The sequence below is a fragment of the Amphiura filiformis genome, chromosome 2, assembly GCF_039555335.1.
Source record: "Amphiura filiformis chromosome 2, Afil_fr2py, whole genome shotgun sequence".
NCBI lineage: Eukaryota > Metazoa > Echinodermata > Ophiuroidea > Amphilepidida > Amphiuridae > Amphiura > Amphiura filiformis.
In genome coordinates this window covers 740,399-762,869 of record NC_092629.1, presented here as the reverse complement: position 1 = coordinate 762,869, position 22,471 = coordinate 740,399, and the positions used below count along the sequence as shown (strand labels likewise).

General features: G+C 39.3%; 1 protein-coding gene across 1 annotated transcript in view; it reads right to left on the bottom strand.

Moving 5' to 3' along the window:
* The window catches only part of LOC140145418 (HAUS augmin-like complex subunit 3), a 37,177-nt gene that overhangs the window by 13,739 nt on the left and 967 nt on the right, over positions 1-22,471 (bottom strand). The window contains exons 2-8 of the mRNA XM_072167141.1: positions 16,556-16,760; positions 15,090-15,203; positions 13,698-13,781; positions 12,754-12,865; positions 6,609-6,803; positions 1,303-1,445; positions 61-195 (exon numbers count right to left, since the gene is read on the bottom strand). Of these exons, the coding sequence (XP_072023242.1) occupies positions 61-195; positions 1,303-1,445; positions 6,609-6,803; positions 12,754-12,865; positions 13,698-13,781; positions 15,090-15,203; positions 16,556-16,734 (962 nt within the window). The 5' untranslated portion in view covers positions 16,735-16,760. The remainder of the gene's footprint in view (positions 1-60; positions 196-1,302; positions 1,446-6,608; positions 6,804-12,753; positions 12,866-13,697; positions 13,782-15,089; positions 15,204-16,555; positions 16,761-22,471) is intronic.

The window sequence follows — 22,471 nt, the reverse complement described above, 5'->3', positions numbered from 1 at the left end:
CCAGCTAGAGTACATACGGCAGCAATATGAGTCCTATATTATAAGTCATTGAGTACTAACCTGATGTCTTGTACAGTAGACCCTTTGGTCTGTTGGTTTAATGCTTGTAGTCTATCCCCAGCTAGTCTACATGCAGCAGCTATACGATTCTCCTCTGTTACAGCTTTGATGCGTCGCTTTTGACTATTAGGATATCTGCAAACCAAATATCAAAATGATTCATGAATTAACCCATTGGGCAAATCTGCCTTTTTAAGGTGCCCCTGATTGGTTAAAAGCTCATCTGAGTAACTAATCGAAATAGAGCATTTAGATCAGGCCTTGAAATTTTAAGGCTCCTCACCAATTTTCACAGGTCCGACCCCGGACCCTTGCCTTTGAAATTTCAATAGAGAGAATTAGCTTTGGCGATCACAGTATGTAGATTGTTGAAAACCCGGGTTGAAAACTTGATGGGAAAGTAAAATGAAAGTGTATTTAGGGAGCTGGACGTATTATGTGAACCAGATTTTCCAGTGGAATAACAAACATTTTCTGTTTGCTTGGTTAGATTTTTACGGGTCACACAGACCCGTGCCGCAGGAAATTTGCGGGTCAGCGCCCACTTTGACGGGTATTTGACGCAAGGACACGCCTTATTTAGAATGCTGATTTATATCTCATGACACGGGGGTGAACAAAACTGGTACCTTAATTCTTTTGCCGTCTGTATATTGCATTCAATGAACAACACACAAACATGGCGGAGTGTTTTCTTTTTGGGTCTAATCGCTTCCATTACTTGATTGATATATTGGTATTTAATGCGTTGAGTGCTAGGCATAGGTTTTAACATAAAACGTTTTGAGATATTTTCTCGAAATATCAAGAGCTATTTCAAAAACCACTGACCCAATACAGCTTGTTTGTGCTCATTTTAATGCATTTTTCATGCTGATTCCAAATATGGAATCATATTTGTGCTCTAAGGGCCATGCCCCTAATAATCTTTGTGATCTTCTTTCAGCCTATGCTCCCGGAAGAGAATTGAGATCTTCTTCCGATAAGACTCTGCTTAGTCAGCCTAGGGCACATAGAGAATCTGGTTTAAATACCTTTTCTGTCTCTGGCCCGAGGGAATGGAACAAACGCCCTAAAGCCATCAGGGAGTCTCCATCAATTCCAGTTTTCAGAAAGAAACTGAAAACTCACCTTTTCAGTTAGCTTCTTTCTTGTTCCTTCTGTGTTTCTTTTTTATAATAATAAAATAATTGAAATTTGGCATCTGCAGTCGACACCCGCATGGAGAGAGCTATTACTTACACCTCTTTTAATCTGGCCAGCTCCTCGCAGCAATCATTAGTAACTTCAGGCTTTTCTCCTCTGATTGTCAGAGTGTTGGGATCACTGATATCAAGGAGCTCATAACGGGAACCCTCACTGTGTCCTGCTACATCACCAATTCCCTGTTTGGAAGAAGAAGAAATAAGTTATAACCTCTGACCTTTCACCTCAGATTGTCAGAGTGTTGGGATCACTGATGTCAAGGAGCTCATAACAGGAACCCTCACTGTGTCCTGCTACATCACCAATTCCCTGTTTGGAAGAAGAAGAAATAAGTTATGACCTCTGACCTTTCACCTCAGATTGTCAGAGTGTTGAGATCACTGATGTCAAGGAGCTCATAACAGGAACCCTCACTGTGTCCTGCTACATCACCAATTCCCTGTTTGGAAGAAGAAATAAGTTATGACCTCTGACCTTTCACCTCAGATTGTCAGAGTGTTGGGATCACTGATGTCAAGGAGCTCATAACAGGAACCCTCACTGTGTCCTGCTACATCACCAATTCCCTGTTTGGAAGAAGAAATAAGTTATGACCTCTGACCTTTCACCTCAGATTGTCAGAGTGTTGAGATCACTGATGTCAAGGAGCTCATTGGGAACCCTCACTGTGTCCTGCTACATCACCAATTCCCTGTTTGGAAGAAGAAATAAGTTATGACCTCTGACCTTTCACCTCAGATTGTCAGAGTGTTGGGATCACTGATGTCAAGGAGCTCATAATGGGAACCCTCACTGTGTCCTGCTACATCACCAATTCCCTGTTTGGAAGAAGAAATAAGTTATGACCTCTGACCTTTCACCTCAGATTGTCAGAGTGTTGGGATCACTGATGTCAAGGAGCTCATAACGGGAACCCTCACTGTGTCCTGCTACATCACCAATTCCCTGTTTGGAAGAAGAAATAAGTTATAACCTCTGACCTTTCACCTCAGATTGTCAGAGTGTTGAGATCACTGATGTCAAGGAGCTCATAACGGGAACCCTCACTGTGTCCTGCTACATCACCAATTCCCTGTTTGGAATAAGAAATAAGTTATGACCTCTGACCTTTCACCTCAGATTGTCAGAGTGTTGGGATCACTGATGTCAAGGAGCTCATAACGGGAACCCTCACTGTGTCCTGCTACATCACCAATTCCCTGTTTGGAAGAAGAAATAAGTTATAACCTCTGACCTTTCACCTCAGATTGTTAGAGTGTTGGGATCACTGATGTCAAGGAGCTCATAACAGGAACCCTCACTGTGTCCTGCTACATCACCAATTCCCTGTTTGGAATAAGAAATAAGTTATGACCTCTGACCTTTCACCTCAGATTGTCAGAGTGTTGGGATCACTGATGTCAAGGAGCTCATAACAGGAACCCTCACTGTGTCCTGCTACATCACCAATTCCCTGTTTGGAATAAGAAATAAGTTATGACCTCTGACCTTTCACCTCAGATTGTCAGAGTGTTGAGATCACTGATGTCAAGGAGCTCATAACGGGAACCCTCACTGTGTCCTGCTACATCACCAATTCCCTGTTTGGAAGAAGAAATAAGTTATGACCTCTGACCTTTCACCTCAGATTGTCAGAGTGTTGAGATCACACTGATGTCAAGGAGCTCATAACGGGAACCCTCACTGTGTCCTGCTACATCACCAATTCCCTGTTTGGAATAAGAAATAAGTTATGACCTCTGACCTTTCACCTCAGATTGTCAGAGTGTTGGGATCACTGATGTCAAGGAGCTCATAACAGGAACCCTCACTGTGTCCTGCTACATCACCAATTCCCTGTTTGGAAGAAGAAATAAGTTATGACCTCTGACCTTTCACCTCAGATTGTCAGAGTGTTGAGATCACTGATGTCAAGGAGCTCATAACAGGAACCCTCACTGTGTCCTGCTACATCACCAATTCCCTGTTTGGAAGAAGAAATAAGTTATGACCTCTGACCTTTCACCTCTGATTGTCAGAGTGTTGGGATCACTGATGTCAAGGAGCTCATAACTTGGGAACCCTCACTGTGTCCTGCTACATCACCAATTCCCTGTTTGGAAGAAGAAGAAATAAGTTATGACCTCTGACCTTTCACCTCAGATTGTCAGAGTGTTGGGATCACTGATGTCAAGGAGCTCATAACAGGAACCCTCACTGTGTCCTGCTACATCACCAATTCCCTGTTTGGAAGAAGAAATAAGTTATGACCTCTGACCTTTCACCTCAGATTGTCAGAGTGTTGAGATCACTGATGTCAAGGAGCTCATAACTTGGGAACCCTCACTGTGTCCTGCTACATCACCAATTCCCTGTTTGGAAGAAGAAATAAGTTATGACCTCTGACCTTTCACCTCAGATTGTCAGAGTGTTGAGATCACTGATGTCAAGGAGCTCATAACGGGAACCCTCACTGTGTCCTGCTACATCACCAATTCCCTGTTTGGAATAAGAAATAAGTTATGACCTCTGACCTTTCACCTCAGATTGTCAGAGTGTTGGGATCACTGATGTCAAGGAGCTCATAACGGGAACCCTCACTGTGTCCTGCTACATCACCAATTCCCTGTTTGGAAGAAGAAATAAGTTATGACCTCTGACCTTTCACCTCAGATTGTTAGAGTGTTGGGATCACTGATGTCAAGGAGCTCATAACAGGAACCCTCACTGTGTCCTGCTACATCCCCAATTCCCTGTTTTGGAATAAGAAATAAGTTATGACCTCTGACCTTTCACCTCAGATTGTCAGAGTGGTGGGATCACTGATGTCAAGGAGCTCATAACGGGAACCCTCACTGTGTCCTGCTACATCACCAATTCCCTGTTTGGAAGAAGAAATAAGTTATAACCTCTGACCTTTCACCTCAGATTGTCAGAGTGGTGGGATCACTGATGTCAAGGAGCTCATAACAGGAACCCTCACTGTGTCCTGCTACATCCCCAATTCCCTGTTTGGAAGAAGAAGAAATAAGTTATAACCTCTGACCTTTCACCTCAGATTGTCAGAGTGTTGGGATCACTGATGTCAAGGAGCTCATAACGGGAACCCTCACTGTGTCCTGCTACATCACCAATTCCCTGTTTGGAATAAGAAATAAGTTATGACCTCTGACCTTTCACCTCAGATTGTCAGAGTGTTGGGATCACTGATGTCAAGGAGCTCATAACAGGAACCCTCACTGTGTCCTGCTACATCACCAATTCCCTGTTTGGAAGAAGAAATAAGTTATGACCTCTGACCTTTCACCTCAGATTGTCAGAGTGTTGGGATCACTGATGTCAAGGAGCTCATAACGGGAACCCTCACTGTGTCCTGCTACATCACCAATTCCCTGTTTGGAATAAGAAATAAGTTATGACCTCTGACCTTTCACCTCAGATTGTCAGAGTGTGGGGATCACTGATGTCAAGGAGCTCATAACAGGAACCCTCACTGTGTCCTGCTACATCCCCAATTCCCTGTTTGGAAGAAGAAGAAATAAGTTATGACCTCTGACCTTTCACCTCTGATTGTTAGAGTGGTGGGATCACTGATGTCAAGGAGCTCATAACAGGAACCCTCACTGTGTCCTGCTACATCACCAATTCCCTGTTTGGAAGAAGAAGAAATAAGTTATGACCTCTGACCTTTCACCTCTGATTGTTAGAGTGGTGGGATCACTGATGTCAAGGAGCTCATAACAGGAACCCTCACTGTGTCCTGCTACATCACCAATTCCCTGTTTGGAAGAAGAAGAAATAAGTTATGACCTCTGACCTTTCACCTCAGATTGTTAGAGTGTTGGGATCACTGATGTCAAGGAGCTCATAACAGGAACCCTCACTGTGTCCTGCTACATCCCCAATTCCCTGTTTGGAAGAAGAAGAAATAAGTTATGACCTCTGACCTTTCACCTCAGATTGTTAGAGTGTTGGGATCACTGATGTCAAGGAACTCATAACGGGAACCCTCACTGTGTCCTGCTACATCCCCAATTCCCTGTTTGGAAGAAGAAGAAATAAGTTATGACCTCTGACCTTTCACCTCAGATTGTTAGAGTGTTGGGATCACTGATGTCAAGGAACTCATAACGGGAACCCTCACTGTGTCCTGCTACATCCCCAATTCCCTGTTTGGAAGAAGAAATAATAAGTTATGACCTCTGACCTTTAATAAGTTTGGGTCACTGATGTCAAGAATTTCATAACAGGTACTCTTGCAGTGTCATGACACAACTTCAATTGCCTGTTTGGAAGAAGAAATAAGTATGACCTGACCTGTCTATCACCATTGATCATTATAGTTTTGGGGTCACTATGTCAAGCAACTCATGAGAACTCGCTGTGTCCTGCCACATCTCCAATTCCCTTTGGAAGAAGAAAAAATAAGTTATGACCTCTGACCTTTCACCTTTAGGTGAAAGCTATAGTCTTTTCCAGTATGCGGCTGAACAGGACCTACACCAATATGCATGCATCTTACACAAATGAAGCAAAGGTCATGTTGCCAACTTATGGTAGAACACTTTGTAGTTGCCAGGAGATAATTTAGAGAAAGATGAAACATGATTTTGGACATTGTGTATGAGATAACAAAGGTTACCGGATGGGATCATGTTCTACAATGTAACTTATACTGGATGGACTATAGCTGGGTATCCTGCCCAGGGTCTTAGCTAGGATTTGACAAGTGCCTGTCATTTTCACCAAAATTTGACCCTGAAAACATAAGGTAAAGGTAAAGGTAAAGGAGACGATCCTGTATAAACAGTGATCAGAGTGCCCATCTCTCTTTCATTGGCGATTGGGCCAGACTCCTCCATGTAATGTTGCTATAGGGGATCGCTACACCTCCTCTACAGCGAGTCTGTTACCTTCCCAGCATTTAAGAATGCCGGTACCCATTTAAACACCTGGGTGGATAGGAGTAATCGAGATAAAGTGCCTTACTCAAGGGCACAACACGTTGTCGTCGCCGGGGCTCGAACCCGCAACCTTTCAATCATGAGTCGGTGCCCGTTCCGCTAGGCCACCGTGCTCCCTTAACATGAAAACATAAACCAGACCTCTACATAGCCGCTTTCGCCAAACGTTTGACAAACATTTAGCGATCAAAACGCGTTTGCAAGCGCTTACGGGCGTTTGCAAAAATGTTTGACAAACGTTTGTGCTCGGCAATTGTTTGACATACGTTTGGCGAAAACGGCTGTGTACCCCTTCTGGGGGTTCAGTCAGTTCAAATAGCCATTGCTATGGCCTTCATTTATTATGAAGAATTTGAAGAATCAAAAATGATGGTTGGTTAGATAACACCCCTACCCTACCTCAAAAAATTGTTTCTTTGTGTAGGCTGTCAGTTGCTGTGTAAATCTCTCCTCGTTGCCATGGTAATGCTGCAGTGACTGTTGGGATAGGAATGGCGCCTCCTGTTGACCGACATTTTCACTGATTGGCGACTTGTTGTACATACTGACAAGCTCCGACGATGTCCTACTTAATTTGTCCAAAGTGGCGTTCATCTGCAAAAATTGAATATGGAATCAAATTAACCCCCCATGGGCATTATTGGCTTCTAAGAACTATTTTGATTGGTTAAAAAGAGGGCTATATCATGTATTGAGCCAATCAGAGATATGGTAAGAATAGTCAGCAGGGCGAGGGCTATATCATGTATTGAGCCAATCAGAGATATGGTAAGAATAAATAGTCAGTAGGGCTGAAGGGGGTTAAGTTTAAAATAGCTAAGAGATCTAAAAGTTCTATTTTGATTGTTATTCAGATGATTATATCATGTAATTACCCAACCAGGGGCACTGTAAGAAAGGCAGTAAGCCCATTGGAATACAAGCTCTATTTTGATTGGTTACTCACATGATTATACAGTGTAAACTCTATAATACGAAATTTGTGGGCCACAAAATTTAGTTTGTCTTATCATGATTTTGTATCATCCATCACATATTACATAGGGATTCAGTGTCAGGGACCTGAAAATCAAGCTTGTCTTATTAGTCCAGGCCCTAGCTAGAACCCGGCCTACACCGGATAGGGTAGAGATTTTGACACTTGATTTGGGTTATTGGACCTTTGAGGTTAAAGAATCACGGAGGTGCTTTTATGCTAAAGCGGCTGCTTGAATTCGAGAGTTCCAAGATGGCCGCCGGCCATTTTGAAAAATTTTAAATTTTAGTTTTCACTCAATATTCATGTGTAATACATCATTCTATAGGTTTTTGCATACAAGGAATCAATTTCTGACATTATTTTTATGATTGAAGGTCAGTATAACATGTTTACATTCAAAATGGCACTTGAATGGTTGCCAAAAGATGGGGTTTTCATTAAAATGCATTTAGAATTCAATATTTTAACTTATTTGATGTTAAAAATAACCATGGGATGCTGATATTATGGTGACAACAAAGCATAAGTCGTCTATGTCATTTCTATCATCTCCTGGATATGTTTAAAAATCAAAATGGCTGCCAAAATGGCCATAAAATAGTCTTTTTCATTAAAATGTGTTACAGGAGTATTATAAAGTACCAGATTTACAATGAAATGGTGCCAAACATTGTGTTCTTTTGTATTCAAAGTATCCCTCTGGTAAAGGGGTAACAATATGACATCGGCATCAATTAATATTATCTCATATGGGCATGTAAACATTCAAAATGGCCGCCAAAATGGCTGCAAAACATGATTTTTTCATTAAAATGGTATTTAAAACAGCATTTTAATAGATGTTGTGTTAAATATTTCCATGGAACGCTGATATAATGTTAAAGGGATATTTCTATCCCAATTTCTTCCTGCTCATGTGTTTTTACATTCATAAAAGAATCTTAAATCCTAAATTTCATGCAAATCGGACATTCCTTAAATCTATAACATACCGTATATTTCAATGGTCCATAGGATTGTGTGTTATACTTTCGTTGGCGACAGAATAAAATTCAAAATCGAACATGTTGGCCGGTTTCTCTGGAAAGGGAATATATTTGCAAGATTCATTATGCACCTAGTATATAAGGGTCCCGTTGGTATGAGCATGCCGGCAGAATCATTTTACGACAGAATGTTAACCATATGCCATGAAGCTGAAAAATGACATCTCCTGTAAAAACTGGTATCTTGAAAGTTGGTGTAACAGTCATTTAAAAGAATATAATATACTCTTTTAAATGACTGTTACCAACATCAAAATATTATTTTGGTGGCCAAGTTGAATTTTAAACATGCCCAATTACCCATAAGTCCATGCTGTTTTCCTATTACTGCTATGCTATAATGATTATGTGGGAAAATACTCTCCTTTTATGGCACCATCCCTTGAAAACCAGATACCTAGTGTCGCTGTAACAGATTTTGATGAAAAAATAATATTTTGGTGGCCATTTTGGGAGTCACTTTTATTTCTTTGAACTTACCCATGGGATAATTTTGAATGACATATTTTACGTTACCCTTCTGCCACAAAGATATTTTTGGATCTCGAAGAAAGCACTCATGTGGCACCATTTCCTTAAAAAATCAGATAAATTACATGTTGTTGAGCCATAATATTATCAATTTAAAAACTACTTGCATGGTCATTTTGGAGAAAAAAAGAAAGGAAAGAAAGCACTATTGTTGCAAATAATACATTATGTAAATTGTAAGTTGCTGGAAGGTATGGGTCTTGCTTAAAATGCCATATAGTTGAAAGCTTTCCATCCTGTTTCTGTTTTTGCGAATTTGATGGAAAACAAAAAATAGACTATGGGGCAGGTTGGCCCACTTGTGCTGGGGCAGGTTGCCCCCATTGTGTTTATGGGCAAGAGTTATGCATACTTTCTCCATTTTCACCCATTTTGTGTCAAATGAAGCAAAATACAATTTACACACCAACACTAGTCAGTTCCATGGATAAAATTGTTCAAAGGCGGAGTATAGTACAAAAAAATCTATATTGTTGTCCTATTTGAGCACTTTTTGACTGGAAATAGCAATATTTCAATATCATATTTCTTTATAATTGGGAATTTGTACATAAAAAGTAATTCATCACTCAGAATAGTTAATAATGAACAAAAAAGTCAATTACAATTGTTATCCACAGCCTTTCAGTTTTTCGTTATGGGTTTTATAAGATGATTGGTTAACGTTATTTCCTTGATTTTAGCTATTTCCTCAAGAATGACCCATGATGGTAAAATGAATTTTATTTTTGATTATCTTGGAACTATGATAGGTGATATCTTACATGCAGTTGTAACTTTAGAATGTTTTATTGGAAAGAAATATGGCAATAACACACGGTTGTGCATAGAGGCCAACCTGCCCCGTTTGGTGGGCCAACCTGCCCGGCCTGGTTAATTTTCTTCGCTCTCTCCTACAACTACTATAACTTTTGTATAAGTCACAGAGCCATATAAATTTGTTAGCATTTACCTAGAGTAAACAGCTCTCAAGTATCAAATTGAGAGCCTCCTAACCCACAAACTGAGCTCTCCAGATAAGTGGGGAAAAAGGGGCCAACCTGCCCGGTCTCCCTTACTAGGTGCATAATGATCATGTGCAAAAGGAATCTTGCAAATTTATCTTATTAATTTATAATTTATATCTAGAGAAGCGGGCCGAAATGTTCGATTTTGAATTTCATTCTGTCGACAACGAAAGTATCACACACAATCCTATGGACCATTGTAATATATGTTATAGCCCATAATTCGCCAACTGAATGTCCGATTTGCATGAAAATTTGGGTTTAGGTTTCTTTCATGAATGTAAAAACACATGAGCAGGAAGAAATTTGGATAGAAATACTCCTTTAACATTATATCAGCGTTCAATGAAAATATTTAACACAACATCTATTAAAATGCTGTTTTAAATATCATTTTAATGAAAAAATCATGTTTTTGCAGCCATTTTGGCGGCCATTTTGAATGTTTACATGCCCATGAGATCATATTAATTGATGCTGATGTCATATTGTTACCCCTTTACCAGAGAGATACTTTGAATACAAAAGAACACAATGTTTGGCACCATTTCATTGTAAATCTGGTACTTCATAATACTCCTGTAACACATTTTAATGAAAAAAGACGATTTTGGCAGCCATTTTGATTTTTAAACATATCCAGGAGATGATAGAAATGACATAGACAACTGACCATAATATCAGCAACCCATGGTTATTTTTAACATCAAATAAGTTAAAATATTGAATTCTAAATACATTTTAATGAAAACCCCATCTTTTGGCAACCATTTGGCGGCCATTTTGAATGTAAACATGTTATACTGACCTTCAATCATAAAAATAATGTCAGAAATTGATTCCTTGTATGCAAAAACCTATAGAATGATGTATTACACATGAATATTGAGTGAAAACTAAAATTTAAAATTTTCAAAATGGCATGGCATGCCATCTTGGATTTCTCGAATTCGCAGCCGCAAGTAAAAGCACCTCTGTGATTCGTTAACCTCAAAGGTCCAATAACCCAAATCAAGTGTCAAAATCTCTACCCTATCCGGTGTAGGCCGGGTTCTAGCTAGGGCCAGGACTATATCATTTTTTTTGTATTATCAGAGCTTGTATTAAGGGCTGGGGTATGAACGTTTGGACAGTATTTATTTTGGGACATTAGAGCACATCAGACATATCGAATTGCATTCTGAATACGAAGAGAGTCATTCTGATATCAAATAATTTTGATTTTTGAAATTGCAATTTAATACACATTTTATGGCAAATCATTAAAATTGATATTTTTGATATTTAAGGGTACTTGAAGTATACTTTATAAATCTGATGATTTATACTTAATGTGTATGTAGGTGGGATAAAAAGCCGACGATCAATTGAAAATTTTGATTGAAAAAATAGGTCTTTTTGGGAAAAAAATCCATAATTATCTTCAATATGAAAGGTCAAAATTTTCAATTGACCGTCGGCATTTCCTCCCTGCTACATACACTTTAAGAATATTTCATTAGATTTATATAATTTACTTCGAGGACTGTTATATATCAAAAATTTGAAAAATATCAATTTTTTATAATTTGTCATAAAATTTGTAATATTGTGATTTTCAAAAAATGAAAATTATCAGAAAGACATGCTTCGTATTCAGAATGCAATTCGATAGGTCTAAGGTGCTCTCATGTCCCACAAAAAATACTGTTGAAACACAATAAACGCTCATTTTAGATCCCTTAACGAGTTTCCACTGTATGATATAATTATCATATAATCATGTGATCATTGATTATAATCAACCAATCAGAGGCACTGTAAGAAAGGCAGTAGATATTTTTGTCAGCAGTGGTTGCTCTCTGGTATAGATTAAACTGTTTTAGCAATGTGTGCATGTCATGAACACACATCACACAATTTCACTAAAAATGTTTACCTATTATTTTCATTTTAATCCTAAATCAGCAAGCTCTGCTCAGCTGACTCTAGCTCAAGGGTCTGCTGGGCAATATAGGTGCATTGACTTAGCACGCTGGTTTATGCCACTCATACCACCTGTTCCTAGCCTGAAAGTAGGATGGAGTGCCCAGTCTGTCTCTGATGATGGTTTAACTAAATCAATCTCTGAGGGAAGCGGGATGGTTGGATCCATAAAACTGGTTTAACCCACCAGAGTCTGGTCCTAAGTCCAGAGACCTCAGAGAATTGATTGATGCCTACACAAGACAAGGAGATATGCAGTTCAAGAAATACTTCCCAAGACACCTTCAAAGAGGCATTATACTGGAATGCTCATCTGTATAAGAGTGAAATAAGGCTCTGTAATTGGTGCTCTACCAATGAATAACTTCTCCCTAAAAATGATATGGATTATTTTGCCCAAAAGCATTCTAAAGACTTGTAAACTCCTCAAAAAATCTTTTCCATGGCTGAACACGTCTTGTGAATGTAGCGAGGTCTCAAACAGAATGTGCCAAATTGACCATTATTCTGTGCAGCAAGCTGTAATTCCATATCTTCGCAATCAGGGATCTAATGCAATCCTCCAAGATGACAACGCTCACCCACAAAGCCAGGGTTACCAACGACTACCTCCAGAATATGGGAATAGAGCAAATGGAATGGCCAGCCATCAGCTCAGACCTCGAACCCATTGAACACTTGTGGGATCAGCTTGGTTGTTTTGTGTGTGCTAGAGTAACCAAAGTAACCACAACGAATGACATACGACAAATCCTGGTTGAGGAATGTAATGCCATCCCACAGCAACATGTGACCAGGATGCTGAGCAGTATGAGGAGGTGTCAGGCTGAACATTTAGATCTCTGTTTTAGCCAGTTTGGACATTTTCGGCAAAAAACATCATACAAAAACAGAACTTTTTAGAGCCATGAGAGTGGGCCGTAAATTGTTTGTATTCATTTTCATGCATTTTTCATGCCAATTCCAAATATGGTCATTTACAATTCTGAAATATTTGAATTAAAAACAAACCGTACCTGGGTATTATCAGTTTGTTTTTGTTCCAAGCATTGCCTGTACTGCTTCTCTGCCGTGCTTTCAATTGGACCCATCTTGGATAAACGATGATTTAAACCTGCCTGGTGCAAACTGAAACATACAAACAAACATAAAAACAAACATATGGAACTTGGAAAAAAGATAAATGATAACAGCAAATTTGAATTGATTTTTTTTCAACTAGATACAAATATAAAACTACCCCCAAAAAAAAACCACTGTCACCCTTTTACCCTTGCTAACAGGGAAGTTTTGCACGTGCCAAAAAAACCAAACTAGTCTCATGATCACACGATGCTACAAGGCTTGGTTATACAGGGTGTCCCTGAAAGATCTGTATTGTCGCAAATTGAATTTTATTTAGTTATGTAAATTAGTTGTGGCGTTAAAATACCCAAACAATGAAGTTTCCAACGATACACTTTCAGCGACGCCCTGTAATTTAAGCAGGCATTAGTTGGGACTTTATTGATAAGCACTAACAAAAACCGAATAATTTTTGCCTATTATAAGCCAAACAAACTTTAGCTTACTCCCTCCCAGTCAGAACAAAAAAAATGCCACAGGGGGGGGGCATTACATTTGTCTCTAGACTTATGCTGGCTTCATACTTTCTGCCAATTGCCGCTGAGTGGTGTGACGCTTTATCATGTAGCTTGCACTTGTCTGCAAGCTGACCGCATGACTCTGAAAGCTAATGCTCAGCACCGCTCCAAAATTATATTATATTATGGCACAGATCCAAGTTGACTTGAATTCAACTCCCTGCTATGCTGCTGCTTGGGCAAAGCAGCGATATATTGGCTTGTCGCTGGCCACCACTAGCGATTCTGGTGTGACTGCAGCTTACTGCGCAGTGAAGCAAAATCATCTTCAGAACGCCAAAGCGGCAAACAGCAGGAAAGTATGAAACCAGCATTACCTTAATTTGTTTCTATGTTGAAGAAGTCTCTCTTTATAATTCCTACAATCTTGTAGCTCCTCAGTAAGTCTTGTTATGTCTTCACTAGAACATGAGTGAAAAAATATAAAAATATATTAACAAAAGAAAACAAAAATAATAGCAAATAAATTACAAAAAAAGAAGCTCTTCAAAACATTTATCCCTGTAGTTTTTAAAAGCATTGTAACATTTCCATTAAAATAGGTTTTATGTTTTCCACAAAAAAAAGCTACTTTTCACTGATATGCTCCCATATACCACAATTCCCTGCAACAGATTTCTCAGCATTTCAGAGTTTTCCCTGACAAATCTGATAAGAATTCAACGAGAAATATCCCCCCTTTACCAATGTTGCTGGGAAGGCAAGAGTGGTTCAAATAAAGCAACTGATATATTGAGATATATATGGCCATCCTTCTCTTTCCTTATGTGGTTACCCTCCACGGACCAAGTGTGTTATTTTTCCCTGATTTTGGCTGTTTTCCTCAAACTCCCCCTCCCTGTTTTCCCCTGTCTGGAAAAATGAATATTAATTTTCCATGATTTTCTGGATTGGCCAGAATATGTGTTTAAAGTTATTCACAGTTGCGGCGGAAGCATCAAAATGGGAACAAACATATTTTGTTCTGGTCTTACTGAGACATTAGTGCGCAACCCACCCCTCATCCATGCCCCCCAACCCACCCCATTTCTGCCACCTATGGCTACCCCAGACTTACTCCAATTGTTCATCAGTAACTTCTTCACTTGTTTGTGATGTACTACTCTGCAATGCTTTGGGCACCTTCAAGCACTCCCTCATCCATGCCCCCCAACCCACCCCTCCTCCATGCCCCTCCCCAACCCAACCCATTTCTGCCACCTATGGCTACCCCAGACTTACTCCAATTGTTCATCGGTAACTTCTTCACTTGTTTGTGATGTACTACTCTGCAATGCTTTGGGAACCTTCAAGCACTCCCTTATGCCCCCCAACCCACCCCTCATCCATGCCCTCCCCAACCCACCCCGTTTCTGTCGCCTATGGCTACCCCACACTTACTCCAATTGTTCATCAGTAACTTCTTCACTTGTTTGTGATGTACTACTCTGCGATGCTTTGGGCACCTTCAAGCACTCCCTCATCCATGCCCCCCCACCCACCCATCATCCATGCCCCTCCCCAACCCAACCCATTTCTGCCACCTATGGCTACCCCAGACTTACTCCAATTGTTCATCAGTAATTTCTTCACTTGTCTGTGATGTACTACTCTGCAATGCTTTGGGCACCTTCAAGCACTCCCTCATCCATGCCCCCCCCCCCCCCCCAATCCTCGCCCCTCCCCCCAACCCACCCCATTTCTGCCACCTATGGCTACCCCAGACTTACTCCAATTGTTCATCAGTAATTTCTTCACTTGTCTGTGATGTACTACTCTGCAATGCTTTTTCCAGTTGGGCACCTTCAAGTACTCCCTCGTCCGATTCTACTATGTTATTATATCTGGGGAAGGGGAAGGGGGAGAGAAAAATAACATAATTTTAAACAACTGAGCTGCTAATATGTTAATTCCATTTTAAAATCATACTCCCCCTATGGAAGCTATTTCCAAAATCTTCCCATGGTGTTCTTGTTTACTGTGGCGGTCTCGCATGATTGGTTCCAGCATAATTTTGCTCCCTGTTGAAGAGCGCATCACTTTCAAAATTTTAGTCACCTGTTTAAATGCCTCGATCACCATGAGTGTTCCTGAGTACCTGTCTGATGTTTCCCTGCACTGCCCTGCGTGTGCTGGTCTGTGTTCTGCCACTGATATCATCCTCCTGACTGAGCACAATACAATCAAAACCCTTATGTCAGCTGAACGCAGGACTTTCTCCTATGTTGCGCCTCACACCTGCCAATTGGTATCAGGGAATCACAATCAGTGGGTATTTTCAAGATGTTCTTCTTTTGCTTTGTTTTTGAGCGCTTCAAGTTCATTCTTAATGTTGGTGTTTTTGCAAAAAGTTCTCCTGAAAAGGTTTATTCATACGGGGTGTATCAAAATGATTGGTACCCAACTACCCATCAATATCCAGTGAATATGGACAAGACTTTCTCCATCAAAAAGTAGTATTACATTCACCTTATTTGTAGATTTATGTTATAAAAGGTCATAAAACTATAAATTGTAGTCATTTCAAGGGAACGTATCAATTGTTGAATTTGGAAGAAGCAGGCGGATTAGACCTGGTGGGTTCAGTCTTCACTGACGATGTGTACGCATGATGGTTCCAATTAGGGGTACTTTTTAAGAAATGTCCGCGGAATTTTTGAGGACAAAATTGTTCACGATTGTCCAAATTAGGGGTGTTTTGGAGCAAAATTGTCCTTGAAATGAAAAATAGGGTGTATTTCTAGGACTTTCCTCCACTTTTTACTGCTACAGTTTTCGGGGTTTTTTGTATTTTTCCGTCGTTTGATTGATAGGGTATTTTTCCAAAAAAATTGTCCTCATTTCCCCGTGAAATAGGGGAAAATTCAAAAGTGTCCTTGAAGTAGTCAAAATAGGGGCATTTATTTCGGAATGTCCTTGATTCCTCGTGATAAGGGGGGTGAAATAAAAATGTGTCCTCAAAATGATAAAAATAGGGGAGGTATTTGGGGGCAAATGTTCCTTGATTTCGCGCAAAATAGGGGGTAAAATTGCTGCAAATGTCCTCGATTCCCCGTGAAATAGGGGTCATTTTCAAATCCTGGAATGGTCATACGTCCTACCTTTAAATACAAACACACTGGGGATTAGACGTTAAATCTGATGGGTACCAATCATTTTGATACACCCTGTATGCTGAAGGAAAAAAATTACTCACTGTTTGACTTCTTGTTGAGTAAGCAAATTTGATGGCCCAACATTGTCGCAGAACCAGTCCAAAAATGGTCTAACAGCCTCATTTTCAAACATCCAATCAAAGCTCTCCGCTTGTAGATCATATGACTGGGTGTAACCAAGTCGATTAATCAGGTCCAAGAACCGCTTCCCCTCACTCATGATTTAGATTGGTAGATTCTCACAATCTGTCAAAAGTGAAAAAAGAAAATCGATGTTAACCCCCAAGACACTACTGGTCATCTAACAGCATTTCTGATTCAGGGGTTGATCCCTCACTCATGATTTAGATTGGTAGATTCTCACAATCTGTCAAAAGTGAAAAAAGAAAAATGATGTTAACCCTCTGGACACTACTGGTCATCTAACATCATTTCTGATTGGTTGATAACTTGAAATGCTCATTTCAATTGCCAATTATGACTAGGCTTATAACTATTTATGGTCAAACTTGCATAAATTTGCAGATGATCTTTATTAATACCCTCCTTGATTGGTTCAAAATTGGACACAATATTCATTTTGGCCAATCGGCAGGTAGTTCTCATTTCCCGTCAAGTGATGAGTTGACCCTTTCCTTTTACATTGTTGAGTGATGAAGTGACTCTCTAAAATTCATAATTTGGCTGTAGCCCTCCCCCCCCCCCAATATTTTATGTGTAATTAGGCCACCCTTTAATTTAGTGCATAGGCACTATTGGGTTCTCGCCTGGTCTCTGACCGAATTGTTATAAAAATAAATAAAAATGTCACTAATGTCAGACCATGTCAAAACAGGGACCAATTTTCCCCAAATTGGATGCATTTCCCCCAACAAGCTGACAAAAGTGGAGGGGAGCACCCTTTGCAAATGCGTGCAGGCTGCTAGAAGGGGAGTCCCTTTCCTACAATTTAATACCACAAAACTTTGGAATTTGCCCGACACATGGCGTGCAATGCATGGAGGAATATTTCGAACTGACCCAATAATATTCTAAACACGATACCGGTAGTGAAAACATGAAAACCTAAATTCGTAACACTACGACTTTGAATTCAAACTCTAGCTTCGAATTTGCACATGATAGTTAGTTTTGACCCTCCTGGGGGGGGGGGGGCTAAAAAATTTGACTACAAATTTCCCTGGGAAAATTGAATTTATATGCTTTTCAGCTTTTCTATGGGGTTGACCCATAATTTTCATGTCAAAAAGTGGGGCCCTGAAATGTTTGAGATCTGAAAAGGGGTGCCCCGAGGCTGAAAAATTGTCGCGATTTTTTTGCATCAAGCCCGCCCCCAGAATTCAGTCTTTGTTTTGCTGACAAAGTGGCAAAAACTGGCCCGTTTTTGCCTGGTTTCAACCGGCAAAAACGCATACATTATAGTCAGTCAAATAATAAAAAGTAATACAGAAAGCTCATAAACATTAAAACACAACTTTCAATGAATCATTCAACATATTTTTTGTCTCATCAAGTCCTTAAAATAAAAAAGTTTAAAAATTGAATTTGGTAAGCCACATTTCACTCAGTTAAAACCGTGGTTAAAACCACAGGTTTTTCCACCTCTTGACAAAAACCTGCAAACCCTGCGGCCCCTAACAAGTTTTTGTGAGCGGTCCCGACTGACTTGAACTTTGAAGCATGACAATTATACAGTAACAGTGACTGAAGTTTGCTAGCTAAAATAATAATTTCTCGATCATGAGAGTATGAATGTACTGCGTGCACTGCGTAATGTCGCAAGTTTAGTGGAATGACACAATAGCGCGATCGATTGCGCACGCACAGGAAATGTAGAGCGTGTGGTAGGCGTGGCGATCTCGACTTTTAGACCACCCGAGATACAAGGTACAAATTGCAACTATATCATATTAAACTTTCGCAACAAGGTTAAACATGTTTTCAACTGTACAAACATACCTTTTTTATTCTTTTATTTCATCGAACAAGCTTTATTTTGTTCCAGAATTCACATTTTTATAGCTATTTTTGACGTAAAAGAGCTGGTAACAAAACCGGTGATGCCAGCTCTGAAATTTTCGCGTAGCACAAGCGCTTGATGTACGCTCGTTTTGAGGGTAATTTACGCTAGCGTATCATGCATTTTCAAGCGTGTTTGACCAGGGCCGTCGCTAGAAGGGGGGGGTATGGGAGGTGTGACACCCCCTATACACAATTTTGTCGGCAAAATTCCCGGTGTCGTCACTTAAGGGATCTAGAATGAGCGTTTATTGTGTTTCGACAGTATTTTTTGTGGGACATGAGAGCACCTCAGACCTATCGAATTGCATTCTGAATCTGAAGCATGTCTTTCTGATATCAAATAATTTTCATTTTTGAAAATTACAATATAATCTAAATTTTATGACAAATTATAAAAATTTGATATTTGTCAAATTTTGATATATAACAGTCCTCAAGTAAATTATATAAATCTAATGATATATTCTTAAAGTGTATGTAGCTGGGAGGAAAAGCCGACGGTCAATTGAAAATTTTGACCTTTCATATTGAAGATATGGATTTTTTTCCCAAAAAGACCTTTTTTTGTGTGTGTTTTTGGAAAAAAAATCCATATATTCAATACGAAAGGTCAAAATTTTTAATTGATCGTCAGCTTTTCATCCCACCTACATACACTTTAAGTATAAATCATCAGATTTAAAAAGTTTACTTGAGTACTGTTAAATATCAAAAATATAAATTTTAATGATTTGCCATAAAATGTGTATTAAATTGCGAATTTCAAAAATCAAAATTATTTGATATCAGAAGGACATTCTTCGTATTCAGAATGCAATTCGATATGTCTGATGTGCTCTAATGTCCCAAAATAAATACTGTCCAAGCGTTCATACCCCTTCCCTTAACATTGACTATGACTATGTGTACGCATGATCGTTTCCCAATTTAGCGAAAAAAGGGGTTATTTTTTAACATGTTCGCGAACATTTTATGTTCGCAATGTTTAAAAAATAGGGTTGTTTTGACAACGGTGTACTCGAAATTAAAAAATAGGGTATATTTTTGTGAATCATGATAATGTTGAAATCACCGGAAATCTTACCATTTCTCGCTCAATTTACTCCCGGATTTCACTTTTGTGAAACTTTTTTGCCTTCCTAATATCCCGGCCTAAACACGCTCGACTCGGTTTTATTTGTTTCATGGTTTGTTTACACGTACGTCACTGGGGACTTACCCAGTTTGGCCGCTGATTCCATGGGACTTTTTTCATCGGCTTTATTAATGACGCGCCCGGCCTCCGGAGCCTTGACAAACTGGGTACCCACAAACCGGGCCACAAACTCTGGAAATGGCACCTGATCATAAAGGAATTGTTCCTTCTGAACCTTCTGAAGTTGTAGTCAGCAGGGTGAAAACCGCAAATCGCTAACTATTTGGTGACCGGCAAGCTAGAGGTTTTCTTGAAAATATCTAAAGCGGGCTGATATAGTGGTTTGAGTGAGGGAATTCGTGGCAAATGCCAGAGTTCGTAATTTTTGTCAGTCAGTTTAATGTCTTGGTCACATTCAAGCTTTATTTTGCAACAAAAAAAAACGGGCGGAAAGATTACATTGTTCATAACTGTATCATAAAAAACACATGATGCATCCTATTGGATATATTTTTCTGTTATTCTCCTCATTTATATATTAAAAGGACAACAAGAGTTCTCCTCAGAAAAGACAATGAATCAGAACAAGTGTTTTTGTATGTGTTCTTGAAATGTTAAAAAGGGGTACTTTTGTAAAAGTGTACTTGAAATGCAAAAAATAGGGTATTTTTTTTAAGGCTAATTTGTACCCGTTTTAGTGTAACCGCGCAAAATAGGGGGTATTTATGACTTAGGAATGATCATGCGTTACGCCTTTGAATGTTAAGTGACGACACTGGGGCAAAATTTGACTGCTGTCGGCAAAACCATGTGACTGTCAGCAAAAGAAAGCCAATTCCATCAGAGCCTTCCTTAGCAGAAACATCGGCCACTGTGGACACAAGATCAAAGAGACCAGCTACAAAACCTTCATTAGCCCAATAGTTGAGCACGCCGCCACATCCTGGGACCCTCATACTCAACGCAACATCAGAAAGATTGAGCAGGTTCAGAGAAGTTGTGCTAGGTTTGTCACAGGTGACTATGATCGCTCCAGCAGTGTGTCAGCCATGGTTCAAGATCTCCAATGGCCCACCTTGGCTACCAGGCGTCTCCAAAGCAGACTGGAGATGATGTATCGCATACGGTTTGACCTCATCGACATCAGGTGGTCCCAGTACATGACTCCACTAGCTTCAATCACCAGAGGCCATGGTTCCCGCTTTCAATATCCGCGGTGTAGTTCGACAGCTTACTTAAACTCATACTTTCCACGCACCATCCGTGACTGGAACAGCCAGTGTGTCAACAGACCCAGCTGCATCCTGTTCCCTCAATGCCTTCAAGACTGCGTTGAGGGCCTGCTGGCAGTAATCATCTTGCTACCAGTTTTTACTCGCACCTGTTTATTTTGCGCACAATTTGTTTTGTTTATGTCATGCTTGTACCACGCATGACCACCCTCGCAGTGCGTTTGATACTCATCCATATGAGGACTGCACAACCATGGAAGAAGAAGAAGAAGAAATGTAGTCAAAGGTATGTGTGATTGTCGGCAAATTGTGAGAGCCATAAAAAGAATAATGTGTTACGAAATTGTGTTGTTGTAACGTATTAGGCCAAGTAAAAAAAGAAACAAGTTTCTCGTCCACACTTTTTCAAAAAAGGAGGAGGCAGGGCTTTACTATTTACTATTTTTTAATTTTTTGCTATTTTTTTTTTCAAGTTGGCCGCCATGCTAAATATGGTTGTTCAATGTATATTTAATCATTTTATGCTATTTGAGTATACTGATGCAATGTATGACAAAACAAATGATTTGTATCAGTTTTAGTCCACATGCTAAGCATGTTTCAAAATTCAGAAACAGTGAAAATGTACATTTGTTCAACTTGACAATAGGCATATTCGATATACCCAATTTCCTGGTTTATATCAGTTTGAAATCAATACCGAAACCGATACTGAACATTTAATTTTTTAATTTTTAAACATTTAAAAAAATGTTTTCCTACCCTTTCACAAACTCTAATTCACCCCCAAATAATATGCACCCACCCAAGCCCAACTAACCTTTAACCTAATCCAAAACCCTTGCCCTTGCCTTACCCCCAAAAGGGAATTACGCGAGAAATTGATTTTACCTGAAAATCGGACCTATATTTAATCATTTATGATTTAAAGTTTTAAAATGCATGAATGTGTTAACGTTTTAATTACTTTATTTTGCTTCAATTCATCGAAATTGTTATTTTTTATTGCTAACAAAATAAAAGAGAAACCTTTCACATAATTTTGGAAATTTAAATTTTTTTCCGGGATTCTGGAAAAAACAAAAAAATGCGTTTGAGTATAAGAGCTTTTTTCTTCTTGGTAAGAATTTTGTTCTTACATGCAACAGCTTTTTTATTGCTTGTTAAAAATTTGATAAATAGGTCATCATATACAAAATGCATGCATGGGCCTATTTATCAAATTTCTAACCTGCAAGAGGTGTTGCACGAAGAGAAAAATTCTTACCGAAGGAAGAGGCTTTTGCACTTGAATGTGTTTTTGGTTTTTTTAGAATTTTGGATTTTTTTTTGAATTTCCAAAATTGTGTGAAAGGTTTTTCCTTCCTATAATCATAGATTTTAAATATCTATGCTATAATTAGCCATAAAAAATTGACATTTTGACGAGGTGAGGCTAAATAAAGTAATTAAAACTTTATTAATCATGCATAAAAGCTAAATATCTATAGGTCCGATTTTGGGGTGAAATCGGTTTCACGCTTAATTTCCTTTTGGGGTTAGGGCAAGGGTGTTTGGCTAGTTTGGCT